General features: G+C 42.1%; 1 protein-coding gene across 6 annotated transcripts in view; it reads left to right on the forward strand.

The window, feature by feature from the left end:
* Positions 1–14,219, forward strand: part of Wdfy2 (WD repeat and FYVE domain containing 2) — a 125,710-nt gene that overhangs the window by 78,318 nt on the left and 33,173 nt on the right. For 5 of the 6 annotated variants that reach the window (NM_001107269.1, NM_001415102.1, XM_063274283.1 and 2 more), the window contains one exon: positions 9,152–9,206. The exons of the other annotated variant lie outside the window; for it this stretch is intronic. In NM_001107269.1, the coding sequence (NP_001100739.1) occupies positions 9,152–9,206 (55 nt within the window). The remainder of the gene's footprint in view (positions 1–9,151; positions 9,207–14,219) is intronic. 6 annotated transcript variants of the gene reach the window in all.

Consider the following 14,219-nt stretch of genomic DNA (forward strand, 5'->3'; position numbering starts at 1 on the left):
CACACATGGTGTCAGTGCCTGTAATTCCAGTGCTTTGGAGGCTGAAATTGGGGAATTTGGAATTCCAGGCCAGCGTGGCTACTTAGTGAGGCACCCCACACACCAAAGGAAGGAGGTAGAGCTGCTTCTTGAGCTTTCTGTTTGATGTGGGGCGGGTCAGGGTTCCGTGTTTGCTATGGTTTCCCTCCAGATCCCTCTCCACCTGCCACTGTTGAGTTGATGCTCCTCCCAGTTCTTGCCCTCCTCCTGCCCACGGTTGTGAGTCTGCCTGCAGCCCAGCTGTCCTGCTCCTATACTTGCCAGGGCTATGCTGGGAGCTGCTTCCCAGACTCAGGCTGCAGAAACAAACTAACGCCTTCAACCTGGCCGTCTCCCCAACACTTTAGATTTAGCAGACTCTAGCTAGACTTAATTCTCCTTTGCCTTCACTGAGCCCCTTGTCCCTTTAGTAAATGGCATCACATGGTGCCCCATCCAGAAACATCACCCCTTAACCCCACAACTGTCCACAGTCTGTGTTCACTAACTAGATTTTTTAAGGATTTTCTGTTCCTTACAGTTTGGGCTTTGGCCTATTACAATAACCCATGAGATTGCTTCTGCTGTCTCTAGTCTCTTACTTCCTCCTTTCCTCATCCAGACTTGTAGTTTCATTTTCGCCTTCCTTAGGGTATAAGTTCTCAACAATTTTGGAAAGAATAAAGTTCAAAGTACTTTTTTGTCCCCATTTGGCAACCTACCATCAAAATTTTGCTACCAAGTATCAGATATGGGTGGTTCACATCCGTACCACAAATAAGGAGCTTCATTACTGAAATCGGATGGCTAGCCCTCACCCCTGACCTCTGCTCTCAGCCCTCACCCCTGACCTCTGCTCTCAGCCCTCACTAGGACTTGCTTTTAAGACAACCTGGAGAAGCCAAGCCATAACTGGTTCTCCATGTCACTCTTTAGCAGTAACTCCTTACAATAAGGGTAGAAATTCTTTCATTTCAGTGGTAGATAAACTTTACTTTTTGATAAATGCAATCGTTTCATCTGAAATGGAAGAGAATTCCATTTTATACAATGATTTTTATGTGAGCTTATCATTTTCAAACAGTTTCCTTCTTCCCTACCCCCAGTTTCTGTTGGTGGCATGGGAACATTGGGCTAGCCCAGAATTCACTGTGGAGGCTTGCCTCAAATGTGTAATGGTTCTCCTTGAGTTCTGGGGTTGCACAGATGCCCCACCACCATGTCTGGTAAGCTAGTTTGCTTTTTGTGAGTATTATGTTTGGCTAATAAGACTTGGTTTTATTTGTAATTTTGACCTTGTTGTTGTTCCTTATATTTTATGTACATATTTATTTCTTAAGTAGCATTCAGGTCTTAAAGAGCTGTGGACTTAAAGCCAGAAAAAAGATTTATAGTAAGATTTGAATGGACACCTTAGCTAGAAAGAGCTTGAGACACAGCAGAGGGAGTTTCTACTGCCCAGGAAGTGAACATTGGTTAGTCTTGAGGGTTGAGATCAGATGCCTTTTGAAAAGCTCTCCTACAGGGAAACAAGAGCGTAGCTGAGTGTTTAGTGTAGCAACCATGACATTCATAAATGGCTTCCACTTCTGTAGGGAAGCTTTTTCATATGTTCAGAATAATTTTCTCAAAAGTTTTGAGCCATTTTAGAGTATCAGCAGCTAGCCTTCTGTGGTTTGAGTGAGAATGGTCCCCATCACCACATGTATACTCGAATACTTGCTGAAAGGATTCAGAGGTGTGTCCTTGTGGGAGGAGACTCATCACCGGGGACAGCCTTTGAAATTTCAAAAGCCAGTGCCAACCCAAGTTAGCTTTCTCTGCCTTGTAATTGTGTCTCAAAATGTAGGCTCTCAACAGCTACCCCAGGGCCATGCCCACCTACATGCTGTTGTGTTCCCTTCCATGATGGCCGTGGGCTCAGCCCTCTGAAACTGTAAGTCCCAGATTAAACACTTTAATAAGTTGCTTTGTCCTGATATTTTATCACAGCAATAGGAAAGTAACTAAGATACCTATATAAGCCAATCTTCTATGTTATTTCCTACTTAATATTACAGCCTAACTTTTATTGTATTCAAATGATGTTTAATATATCCATTCTCTTTTTCTTACCATGAGATTAATGGGGCTTGAACAGGAACCTTCTTTGTGTAATACATGTGTGGTTTTAGCCTTAAATTGGACACTCCCATTTTTTTTAACACCTTCCAAGAACATTTGTTCCCAAGACTCAAGAGATTGGCCTGGGGCTTCTATCTTGAGCCTCCATGCATCTGGTTTTTTACACTCAGCATTGAGAAAACATAAAAACGTTGTTGAGAGAAGATGATAGCAAACAATAAATCACGCGCCCAGGTAAGCCGCTGGGGAACAGCCTGACAATTAAGCAGTGTTGAAAGGTCTTGAAATTTCTAGTTTCCTGCTGTGTGTATAAATTGAAGTTTGTGGAAGAATTTGTAGGAAAAAAAGCATGTGTTAGTTTTTTAATCACTGTGACAAAATACCCAAGATTTAATGCAGGGGAAAGAAGCTTGTTTTGGCTCTGAGTTCAGGAATCTCCTTCTGTGGTTGGTGGCACACTGCATCATGGCAGGAGCATGCGCAGAAGATGTCCGCCTGCTCTGCAGTGGCTAGACACAAACGGAAAGGCAGGAGGTGGCTGAGTCCCAGTGTCCCCTTGGTGGGCACACTATGATGCCTTCCTTCCACTCGGCGCCACCCTCACAAGGGCCTACCAGGAGTGACACCTGCGACTAAGAGCCTTCAACACATGGGCCTGGGCGACAGTGAACGTCTAGACTAGCAGTTTGCACTCCTGCTTCATGTAATGATGCTCTCAGTATAGAGAGATGATCGACTTGTTACTGCACATACCCCAACTTTCCTTCCTTCCCTTATTCCACACGCTTCAGTGTGCTGTGGCATATTAGTCAGAAATGTGATCGGAGGTTTCTTACACAGCTGAGAGGCAAGGCTGAGCAGGGACTGAAGCTAAAGTGTTTCCTTCCCTCCACTTCTTAAAAGAACCTTCATCCGAAGGGATAAGGGATTCCTGGGTGTAAGATACGTGATAGGCGGCAGCAAAGCCTCTTTTCATCTGTCTTCCCAGATAGATTGGTTGGGTGGGTGGTCGGGAGCAGCATAGGCAAGCCAGCAGGGTCAGGCAAGCCTGAGCAGACCCGAGGTCAGCTGTCTGACTGAAGCCAGCAGTTCTCAAACTGAGGCTAAGGAAGCTGAAACCACTCCATCACAATTCTAAGAGCCTGTCTTTCTGCTCCCACTTCTTGCCAGATGTGCGGATTGAATTCAGAAGCAGCTTCAACTGCTTCTCTTCATTCAGAAAGCCATTAAAATGGAAAACAGACAACTCTTGTCATTAGGTTTTGTTTTTAAAAAGTTCCATTTTTATGGACATTATATTATATTATATTGAGGTAATATTTTATAACTTTATCAGCTGTTACTTCTAGTGTGTTAAATATGTATTCATACAACTTACATAAATGAATATCCTTCAAAGTCCTGGGGAGTTTTGAGAAGCATGCAAGTTCCAGGACACTTGTTAAAATCTGGAGATGCGGAGTAAGGCACATGAAACTCAAGCAGCTTGCGGACCTTGTGCCAAGCTCACCCTCTCTTCTGAGTTTCAATTCAAAAAGTCTAACTTCCCTTAGTTCCATGTCAATGGATGCCCACCAAAAGCCTCCGCCTGTTTCCCTAGCATCCTGGCTTCCTCATTGTTCTCCAAAGACCCTCCCTTTCTGACACCTTCTTGCCTAACACAAAAGGCATGATTGTTCTTTACTATCTCTCTTCTCCCCCCAAAGTGTTGGGGTTTTCTGCTTACCTGGCCTGTTGATTTTCTCTCAAGCTTTAATAAAAAGATTCTCAAGTTTGAGAGAAAAACCTCCAACCAATTGTAGGTCATTTTGAGCACTATTATTCTAGGATTTGAAGTTTTATTAATGGACTTCTTGAGTCTCTTACGATGTACAGCAAAGTAGAGATGCAGGTATAGAGGTTTTGCCTGTGCTCCTGTCCTCCCACAAGTACCCTGCCCCAGTATGAACATCTCCTAACAGAATGTTTATGGTCAGTGATGAACCCATGGATGCATTGCCCACAGTCCATGGTTCAGGGTTCATTCTTGGTCCTCTGCATTCTGTGGGTATGGACAGGTGTCAATGGCATATGGCTATCACTGTATCATACAGAGTAGTGAAATTGCTCAGGTTCTCTGTGCTCCGTGGGGCCTCTAGGATGCTTCTGTGATGAGAGAATGGAAGCTGAGGTGTTTTGCATTCACTGGGTTTTCTCACTGAGAACAGCAGACATCCCAAGAGAGACGTTGAGTATGAAACAGGTTGGCCAGCACAGCTTCCTTGCAAGGCCTCTGGTCACAGACTCTAACTCTAAATGGAAAATCCTCTCTCCTGCCTACAATTCCTTGTCACCCAAAGAACATGCGTAAAGCCTAGAATATCCTACATACGCAGATGGTTAGGAACAGTACAATTAGAATGGCTCCCAATCCCCGAAAATCGAGGCAGAAAGTCAGCACTGCGGCTTCGGAAGGTGTGTGATGGGAGTGAAGGCACTTTCAAATGTCGTGACACTTTCACAATGTCACACTTGTATGTAGGGTTTCCTTAGATTATTGAAACAAACTCCTGCATGATCCAGCAGTCCTACGTATGGCCTATCTAGTGGGAGTTAGAGCAGATATTTGCAGAATTCACAGTAGCCAGAAGTAGGCTAAGTGTCTGTCCAAAGACAAATGAAGAAAATGTGGCGTGTACATATGATGTTGACCATTACGCATCCAACCCTGGTCCATGTGGTGAACATCAATAAACCAGGCTTTTGACAGGACCTGTCCTGCCTGTCCCCAGTACTCCGACCAAGTCTCCTCTGTCTACCTGACTCCATTCCACCTAAGCCCTTTTTGTCTTCTAGCCTAACCTGCCTACACATCCTCTCCTATGCCCCAACCTACTCTGTCCATGTCAGACCTAGAACTAATAAAAGAAGTACACATACCCAGGTCTGATCAAAAAAATATAAACAGTATGAAATATCAAGCCAGGAGTACTTCACCTCCAAAACCCACCTGTTCTGTAGAAATGCTTGCTAATGAGAATTACCCAGATGAACCTAATACACAGAATTAAAAAAACAAAACAAAACATAAAGTTCATCAAAAAATTCAAGGAATTTAAAGAAAACAGCTTGGTGAAATTAAGCGAAAAGAACTTGAGAATAAAGGTCGGAGTGATGCCCGAAAAAGCAGACATGAGACTGATGGAAATGACAGACCCAGGACTGGAGCCTGGAAGCAGTAATGGGATAGAAAACAGAAGAGGACTCGGGCTGAAACAAGGGTGGCATCCAAACTCCCAGGCCTTAGCTAGACATGTGAAGGAAAACACCAAGTCAGTCAGCCCCAGGATCTTGGAGACAACATACAGGATCCAGACAAAGTGAGCAAGGAGCATGGGAAACAGAAGTAGAAACTCAAGGAAGGGACAGTGTGGGGAACCGAGGGGCAAACCAAGCTTCAACTCAAAAGTTGTAGGTGAGGGAGAGGACTCCCAAGTCGGCGGCGTAGACCAGCTTGTCAAACTCTAAATGTGTGTCTCCTCCTTCAGGAGGGGCTTTCTGTACTGCTTTGAACCTGGCGACTTCTCTGTGACCTTTATCTAGGTAGTGAAGCACACGTTTATTCTTTATAAACGTGGGTGTGACCCTGGTGACTGCTGTTTATATTTCTGGAAAGAAAGCTTTTATAGGGAACGGAACTATAGTTTTGTTTTCTTGATAAAAGTAGACATATCGGGCTGGGGATTTAGCTCAGTGGTAGAGCGCTTACCTAGGAAGCGCAAGGCCCTGGGTTCGGTCCCCAGCTCCGAAAAAAAGAACCAAAAAAAAAAAAAAAAAAGTAGACTTATCATGCATTCAGTCGGTATATATCTTTGATACGCTGCACACTCGGCAAACAGTTGGTAGTTAATGATCTAATTTTAGATTCTATTTTTATCTGTAAAGTAGTGTTAGATTTTAAGAAGTAAGAGAGATTATTGGCAGGCTTTCAAATAAAGCAAGACATTTAAAATGTGAATTTAAAAATGTTTTATTAGTATGTGTATGGTGTATGTTGGGGGAGGGGTACACACATGCCGAGGACAAATCTGTGGAGTAGATTTTCTCCTTTTTGTTTATGTGGGTTCGGTGGATCACACTGTCCTTAGCAGGCTTTCACGGCAAGGGCTATAGATACTGAGCCATCCTGCTGCCCAGCAGCTTTTTTAATGTCTAAGGTGCTGTGGCTTCATCACCAGGGGGCCATGGATCTGTCTCATTGATCCTTACATGAAGTGGGGGACATGCTAAGAAGTGTGTAATATTCCTCGACTGACCACACAGAGAAAGAGACAGAACGACTCAAGACTGAGTGAGTGGCTTATGTTTCCGAGGGACGGCAGAGTTCAGCGTCTGAGTCAGCAATCTTCTGTGTGCACCAGCCATAGGAGTATATGTGCTCTTGTCTAGTAGTGAGTTTGAAGACAAATAAGGGACCGTTTCAAAGAGAAGGGTTTGAAAAATGAATGGTACACTCATTTTATAGGGCGTCATAGAGTTATCAGAAAGAATAAGTTAACTTAGTGAATTCTAGAAAGGTAGCTCTGGTGTATTTTAATGGAAAATATCCATTATCTTATTTTTATACAACCTAACTAAACAAAACCACTGAGTGTGTATTTCCCTCTTTGTAGATTTACAAAAGTGTTTACATGTTTAAACAAAGTGTACAAGGATATGCCAAGTCATCTAAGTCCATTTGCTTAAAGAGTAAGCTTGAATGTGCACACAGTGACTGACATCTCCTGTGCGTGCCCCTTGTATGCTGTGTTTGGCATTCAAATTAATGAGGTGGTAGGCAGACAGTAGAGTGGAAAAATAAAAGGGTAGATTTTCCCCAAAACAATTTAATCTGATTTTTATTGGTCAATCCTAAGGAAATAAATGTAAGTTTTAGCCAGAATTTCATGTTAGATTTTTCTGGGAGGTAATATATTAGCTATATATAAAATTCTGACTGGTCAGCATCTATTAGGCCTTGAGTGGACATGCTTTCTCATGTAACCTACCTTCTGAACATCACAGCATACTGTAAAAGAAAAATGAAATTGATGGATAAGAGGTCACTGCCAACTTTGTAATATTAAAAGGCATCAAGGACTGGAGAAATGCTTCAGCCATTAAAGGGCTAAGCTCAGAACCAGAGACAGCATCACCAACTAGTTCTCACAGTCTGTTTTATTATAGATAGTATTATTAAACTATATAACAGTATTATAGATATAATTTCAATTATATTTATATCAAAGAAATGATATCACAAAGGGACCTTTAAATATTTATCATTGACATATTTAGAATAGCTTATAGTTTTCATGATTAAAAAATACATACATAGATCAATAAAAAGGGCTATCTCCCCCAAATTTTCCCTGCCTGTATATTTTTAGTATTAAAGGAAGAAAATATTTTTAAAAATTAGTTTATAAGTACAGTGAACTGATAGTTTTTATTTTGTATGCATGTCTTAAATCCTACATGAAAACCTGCATCTAATATTTTTATTGTGTGCCTTGCCTTTTCCCAAGAGGAAGTAAGGCCTTTTTGCCCAGGCCAGTGAACGACGTCACAAATGAAGCAAACTTGTCCACTTATCAGTTGTGTTTACCGCAGACAGGTTTTCTCTGTCTGTGTTGGAGGCTCTGTCCCAGTCAGGCAGTCACACACACTGTCAGTTCGTCTGGAGGAAGATGTATGTATTTTCAACTTATCTATTACGTTTCATGTTGAACTCTTCAGAAATGAGGAGATAGAGTGCCACTCCTTGAAGGATTCACGATGTAAGTTTAAACTGGCAAGTTCAGTAACGTTTTCCCCAAGGAAAACAATTTGAAGAAAATTTCTTTGTAGGTAAGCTTCTTACCAGGACTATGACAGAAAAACAGACCCAAAGAAGCTAGTATGTCCTGTCACACTATACTGTTTTACCTTTGTGGTGTCTGTCACAAAAGTCATACAGTGTTTTCACCTAAAAACATTGCATAATCTCTATGAACTCAGTAAGCGTCTAATAGCAAGAAGGGGGTTGCCATGTCTGTCCTCCCACCCTGCTTTGTAAGTAAGTCATCAGAAAAAAATTCTGGATGCTTCCAACTGTTGTGAAAAGCTTCATTGTTCTGTGGGAAGCCTGAACAAAACACTGTTTTATAATTCACCCTTTAAGGACATGTGGGTGCTTGCATTTGAGAAGGTTCAGGAACTCAACTGCCTGCCAAGCCAGCCTTGTAAAAGCCTGGTTGGTGTCTTGTTGGGCATGGCCAACTGCTCGAGTGCTGAGGTGAGGCCAGTGCCTTGGCTCATCAGCTTAGGAGGCTTCACACAGCTGACAGACACTTGTTGGACTCTGTGCCATCCACGCTCTAGAGAGACAAGGATTGAGCAGGAGCATCCCTGGGAGCTCAGCGTAAGGGAAAGTGAACTGCTGATGTCATCAGCAGCCTCCAGACAGCTGACCTCTCTTCTCAGTGTGAATTGCTGCCCATCTGCTCACTGATGAAGTCTTTCAAATGTTTGCTGTGGCACCAGTGAGGTTTTGAGTCAAGATTGGCATTGACCAGAATCCAGACTCAGAATAGCATCTAATATGATTCTTCTTAGACAAGAAAAGTCAACTTGAGAGTTGTGAGGTAAAGTTCTGATCTTACATTGTATCAGAGTTTGGACAAACCACTAATGTTAGCTGTAATTCTGTTATGCGGTCTGATTGCCAAAGCATAATTGTTCATTAAAAACTTTGCTTTTGCTGGGGGCCTGGAGGATGGCTATGGTTAAGAGCACTTGCTGCTCTTCCAGAGGACTGGGGTTCAATCTCCAGGACCCACAAGATACCACCCAACCATCTGCAATGCTAGTTCCAGAGGACCTGACTCCCTCTACTGGCCTCCGTGGGCACTGCACGCATGGGGTGCACAGACACAGACCAAAACACCCACACACATAAAAATCTCAAGAGAAATTTCTTTTTGCTTAGTGTTTTTCTCTTGTCTTGTAGGAGTTTATTTTATCTGAAGATTATAACAAGATGACACCTGTGAAAAACTATCAAGGTAGGTGTCGCAGGACAGTCGGAGCCTAAACTGTTCCTTCATAGTTTCCACCCTCATCAAGAACACTTAAATTACATGGGGGAACAAAAAGAGAAAGCCTTGGAGGTCAGCATCACCCCAGTTTGTGAACTAAGTTGTTGAGGCCAGAAGAATCTGGGTTCTACAGAGGTCAAGTACCAAACCAGCCTAGAGCAGGGTGACTCCAAGTCCGTCCTGCTTTCTGGGAATGGTACAGCAGGCTCAGGAAAAGTGGAGTCAGCATCAGGTTGCTTCAGATGAATGAGCCTCATTTCATGTTTGGTGAAATGCTTTGGCATGTTGGGGTGGGGGTAGGGGCTACAGTTTCAATGATGTCTTTAACAATGGCCAAATTCACTCTGTCAATCAGTAGTGTCTGGAGGGGACCCTTATCCAGACCAGCAGTATCCTGGAATCAGGTCACTGGGCTCTTCAGGTCCAGATGTCATTGTATCCAGATGTCTTGAGCTCATTCATTGTTTGTGGCTTTCCAGCATCTCGCCCATGACCTGTAAAAGACACTCTGCTAGCATAGGTTTGGAAGGTTCTAGGCATTGCTTTCTTAAAGATTAGGATCTAAATTTATTTTCATGTGGTTTTATTCCTTAATTGTTTTTTATGCATAACTAATAAATATTTATTGAATACCTACAGTGTTCCTTTAGCTCAGGAGTGTGATAACAAACAGAAATATCTATAAGAGGCTTATGTGAGAGATTTTAGAATGTGCTCTTCCAGTGTTTGCTTAGTTTGTTGGAACCATAAAAACGTGAGTTTCCCCTCTCTTCAGCCTCTTAAATAGCTACAGAAGGGCCTATTCTCTTCCTTCTTTGATTATCTTCATTCACTTCTCAAACATAAGCATCTTATGTCTCAACTTTTTTTTTTTTAAATCAGCTATTCTATGAAAACATGTTTGACTTTCTTACTCAGATTTGAGCTCTCATATCGTACCATTAGGACCATTTTAAACTACAACCTGGTATGTCATGTAACTTTTTGTATGATTCCTAATGTCCTTCTCTTCCCCTCATAAGGGTGAGCTAGACTTAGAACATGGTAAGTGGTGGAGATCACTTCCAAGATTACGTGTAGAAGCTGGGGCATGCGTGACGCTCACCTTCCTGCTCCCCGGTGTACATGTCTCTGGATGTGAGCTATCCTGTGGAGAAGCCTTCGTGCTAATGAGCCAGGCAGCAATCTCATCAGCAGTTGTGAGGGACTAATACCCCCTGCTCAGCAGCCCATGAGGAATTGAACCCAGCCAGAAGCTATGTGAAATGATTAGAAACTAGCCCACCCTCTGTTAAGCTTTCAGATGACACCGCACATGGCAATTTCCTCCTAGGAAAAACCTTACGGCTGAGACATTTTGACCCACAGAAGCTCTGAGATAATAAGATGCTCTGAGACACCAACTTTGGGATAGTTTGTTACACAGCAGTAGATGACTAGTGCGTGCATGCAATCTGCTGGGTGGGTCCTGCTTCTCTCCTCCCCTGCACACTGTGGCAGTAATGCAGAGGTGAGTTCTGGCATGTGTTACACTGTGGCTCGTGTGGGGCAGGCAGCACTGCAGCATCCTATGCTTGCAACGTCTACTTTTCTTCTTGTACTAAATCTTGGATTTGCCCTTCTGTTACTTACCATTTCATTTTCCTTAGTTTGTCTACTCAGCTTATCACCATATTCTGAAATTCTAGTTGTCGTTACATGCATTAACTCCCTTAGCTTCGTACTTCCTGTCTTGCATCCTTGTTAATGGCACTGGTGAACCCGCCGGGTGCACATCTGCAGAGCCTGTTACTAGGATCCGTTGTTCATATGCTCTGGCATGTCCGGTTTTCTAGCATAGTCCACATGCTTTCTGTCAGATGATTACAAAACCTCAACAACCAGACTCCGTGGATGCTTTTCTCATAGAGTCCTAGAGCTGGTGGTAAAATAGTCTATTTTTGTTGTTTCCTTTAATCCATTGTTAAGCTTATAAGAAAAAACAAAGTTTCCCATTTGCCGGAGTAAAGAGAAAACCAAATCCCAGAGGGTTTGTTATACCTGCACTGACTTTGCAGCTGCCTTGGGGAGGGAGAGAGAACCCCAATAACTAGTTGCCTGTGTATGGCTGTGCCCTTAACAAGAGGTACAGCCTGGACCTGAGTAAGAAAATATTTGGAACTGAGATTTTTACAGAAAGTCCACAAAGGATTATGTCCTCATGAAGAGGAAGGGACGGAATTCCTCTGCTCCAGGAGACAACAGGGGAATTTATTCTGATCTCAACTCTATAGATAAAATCTCCTATTAGTCAAAACCCATCTGAAAATCCTTCAACCCATCTGAAAATCCAAAACAACCATATAGAGCTAGAAGCTCTACAGTTTGAAAAATGATTATTAAAATATATTAAAATATACTATATATAGTATAATATGATCAGTGGTATTCCCAAGCATCACCAGAAATAAACACAGACCTCTTTAAGACAAACTGCATACGTGTCCCAAGGAAAAAATCAAGAACAGTTGGTGTAAGGCTATGGGTCAGTGTCAGAGCCTTGGAATTGAGCTCTGGACAGAACAGTCAAGCAAAAAGGATCGCATAGGATTAAGTTTTATTTTTAAAAAGTATTACAAAAGCAGACAAAGCCATCATAAATAAACATTAGCAGAAATCACAGAATTAGAATACCAACAACCTTGTTACATGACCAGTAACCTGAAAGAGGTTATAACCTCATATTTTAAATTTTTAAAGAAAACTAAGGCTGTGTGGTGGCTCATGCATCCTCCCTTGGTCCAGGTTGTGTCCAATAGATACTGATCCCTTTGTTTTCATTTGTATTCAGTTTTGCTTTAAATTTGATGATGAATAGGGCCTTGGGAAATCCTAAAGCATTTAGAAGATAAATAATACACTTCTAAATAATCCATGGGTTGAAGAAGAAATCATAAAGCATTCTGAACTGAATAAAAATGAAAAAAGATAACCGTACTTATAAAATATTACCATGGGAGCACCTAGGGGGAGAGAGACAGCTCAAATATTCACATCATAGAAGCAAGTTTTCAAATCAGTGACCTTGATTTACAACACACACACACACACACACACACACACACACACACACACACACACACAGAAAGAAAGAAAGAAACATAGGAGGAAAGGAAGAGCGATTGAGATAGTACAGAGAAGCCAGTGATATCAAAGGCTATTTTCCGAGATTAATAAAAGTGATAAACTTCTAGCTAGACTAGCAAGGGGGTAAAACGATGGGAATTATCAGTGCCAGGAAAGAATGAACTAACACTCTTATAGAAGCTCCCTCTAGGGCTGGAGAGATGGCTCACAGTTAAGAGTACCAGCTGCTCTTCCAGAGGTCCTGAGTTCAATTCCCAGCAACCACATGGTGGCTCACAACCATCTGTAATGGGATCTGATCCCTCTTCTGGTGTGTCTGAAAACAGCTACAGTGTATTTATATACATGAAATAAATAATAATAGTTCTTTTAGCAACAACAACAACAAAAACAACAAAAAACAAGCTCCCTCTGTGTGCACAGTGGTAACAAATTCCTTGAATATTATGAACTAACATCGTCCAGAAGCTCCGTGTGATGCTGTGTTGGTAAATAGAACAAATGAAGTCAATAGGTCTTTGAAAGTCACAAACGGCCGATCACTCAAGAAGAAATAGATGATTCTTAAGCTCTGTATGTGTAAAAAGAAGTTGACATTTTAGTTTAAAACCTTCTCCTAAAGAAAACTTGTCATAGGATTTTAACAAAACTGAGAGAGGGAAGATGATGATTGAAAGATAGGTAGGTAGGTAGGCAGGCAGACGGATAGATAGACAGACAGGTAGATATATAGTCAGACAGTCAGACATAGACAGACAGACAGACAGATAGGTAGATAGATAGATAAACAGATACATAGACAGACAGATAGATTGATTGATTAGAATGGCTTGCAGGTTGTGGTTCAGCTTATTCAACAAGGGCTGTACCAGTGACCAAGGAATGGTCCAAAAATCCAGTAGTCATTCAGTCCACGGTGAGGATGTCTACACTGGTCTTCAACATACAGTGGAAGCCAAAAAGGTCAGCTCTCGTGGCAATAAGGAATGGATTTGCTAGCAAGAGGGAGAACAGGCAGGGAAAGAGAGCAAGCTTCCTCTTCCATTCCCTTCACATTCTTAGATATAGATACATTCCTAGGTACATTCCTAGATGGTTTTACTGGTTATATTTTATGGAACATTAAAGAAAGAAAATATGTGAAACTACAGGAATTCTTCTGGAAATTGAGAAATAAAAGATTTCCCAGCCCATTGTTAGAAAATCTGTATTTCCTGATACTAATGCTATACAAAATCAATATGCGAAAACTAGGATGCCATACGGACAGATGCAACAAATGTACATATTCACCACATCCAGCAATAGATACAAAAGAATACATTGTGGTCACGTGAGGTTTGTCTTAGGAATGTGGTATGGGATTCACAGTAAAAACTAAATAGCAGCAGGCACAGGGCTAGACACCTTCAATCCCAGCACTCGGGGGGCAGACAGAGCTTTCTGAGCGCTAGGCCAGCCTATTTCACACAGAGAGTTAGTTCCAGGACAGCTAGAACTATACAGAGACACTCTGCCTTAACAAATAAATAGGCAACACAGGAAGGGCATTTGGTGAAATCATGGTCACAACTCAGAAATCCAGGAGAGAGAAAAGCACGCCACCAGCATGGCGAGGAGCTGCCTGCAAACCCGGCTCTGGTGGCGTGATGTGCAGACCGTGTTCCCCTCGCCCCACCTCCCACTCAGCAACCCAGACAGCAAGCCAGGTTTGCTTATGCATTTCTGAAGCTTAGTGATAAGAATCTGCCTTCAAAGAATTTCCTTCTGAGTAAAAGAGTTGTCTCTTTAGAATATGTATGGTTTTTTTTTTTGAGTTTTTTAGAGTTTGTTTTGTTTTCCCACTGACAGCCA

This window comes from Rattus norvegicus, chromosome 15, assembly GCF_036323735.1.
Source record: "Rattus norvegicus strain BN/NHsdMcwi chromosome 15, GRCr8, whole genome shotgun sequence".
NCBI classification, from domain to species: domain Eukaryota; kingdom Metazoa; phylum Chordata; class Mammalia; order Rodentia; family Muridae; genus Rattus; species Rattus norvegicus.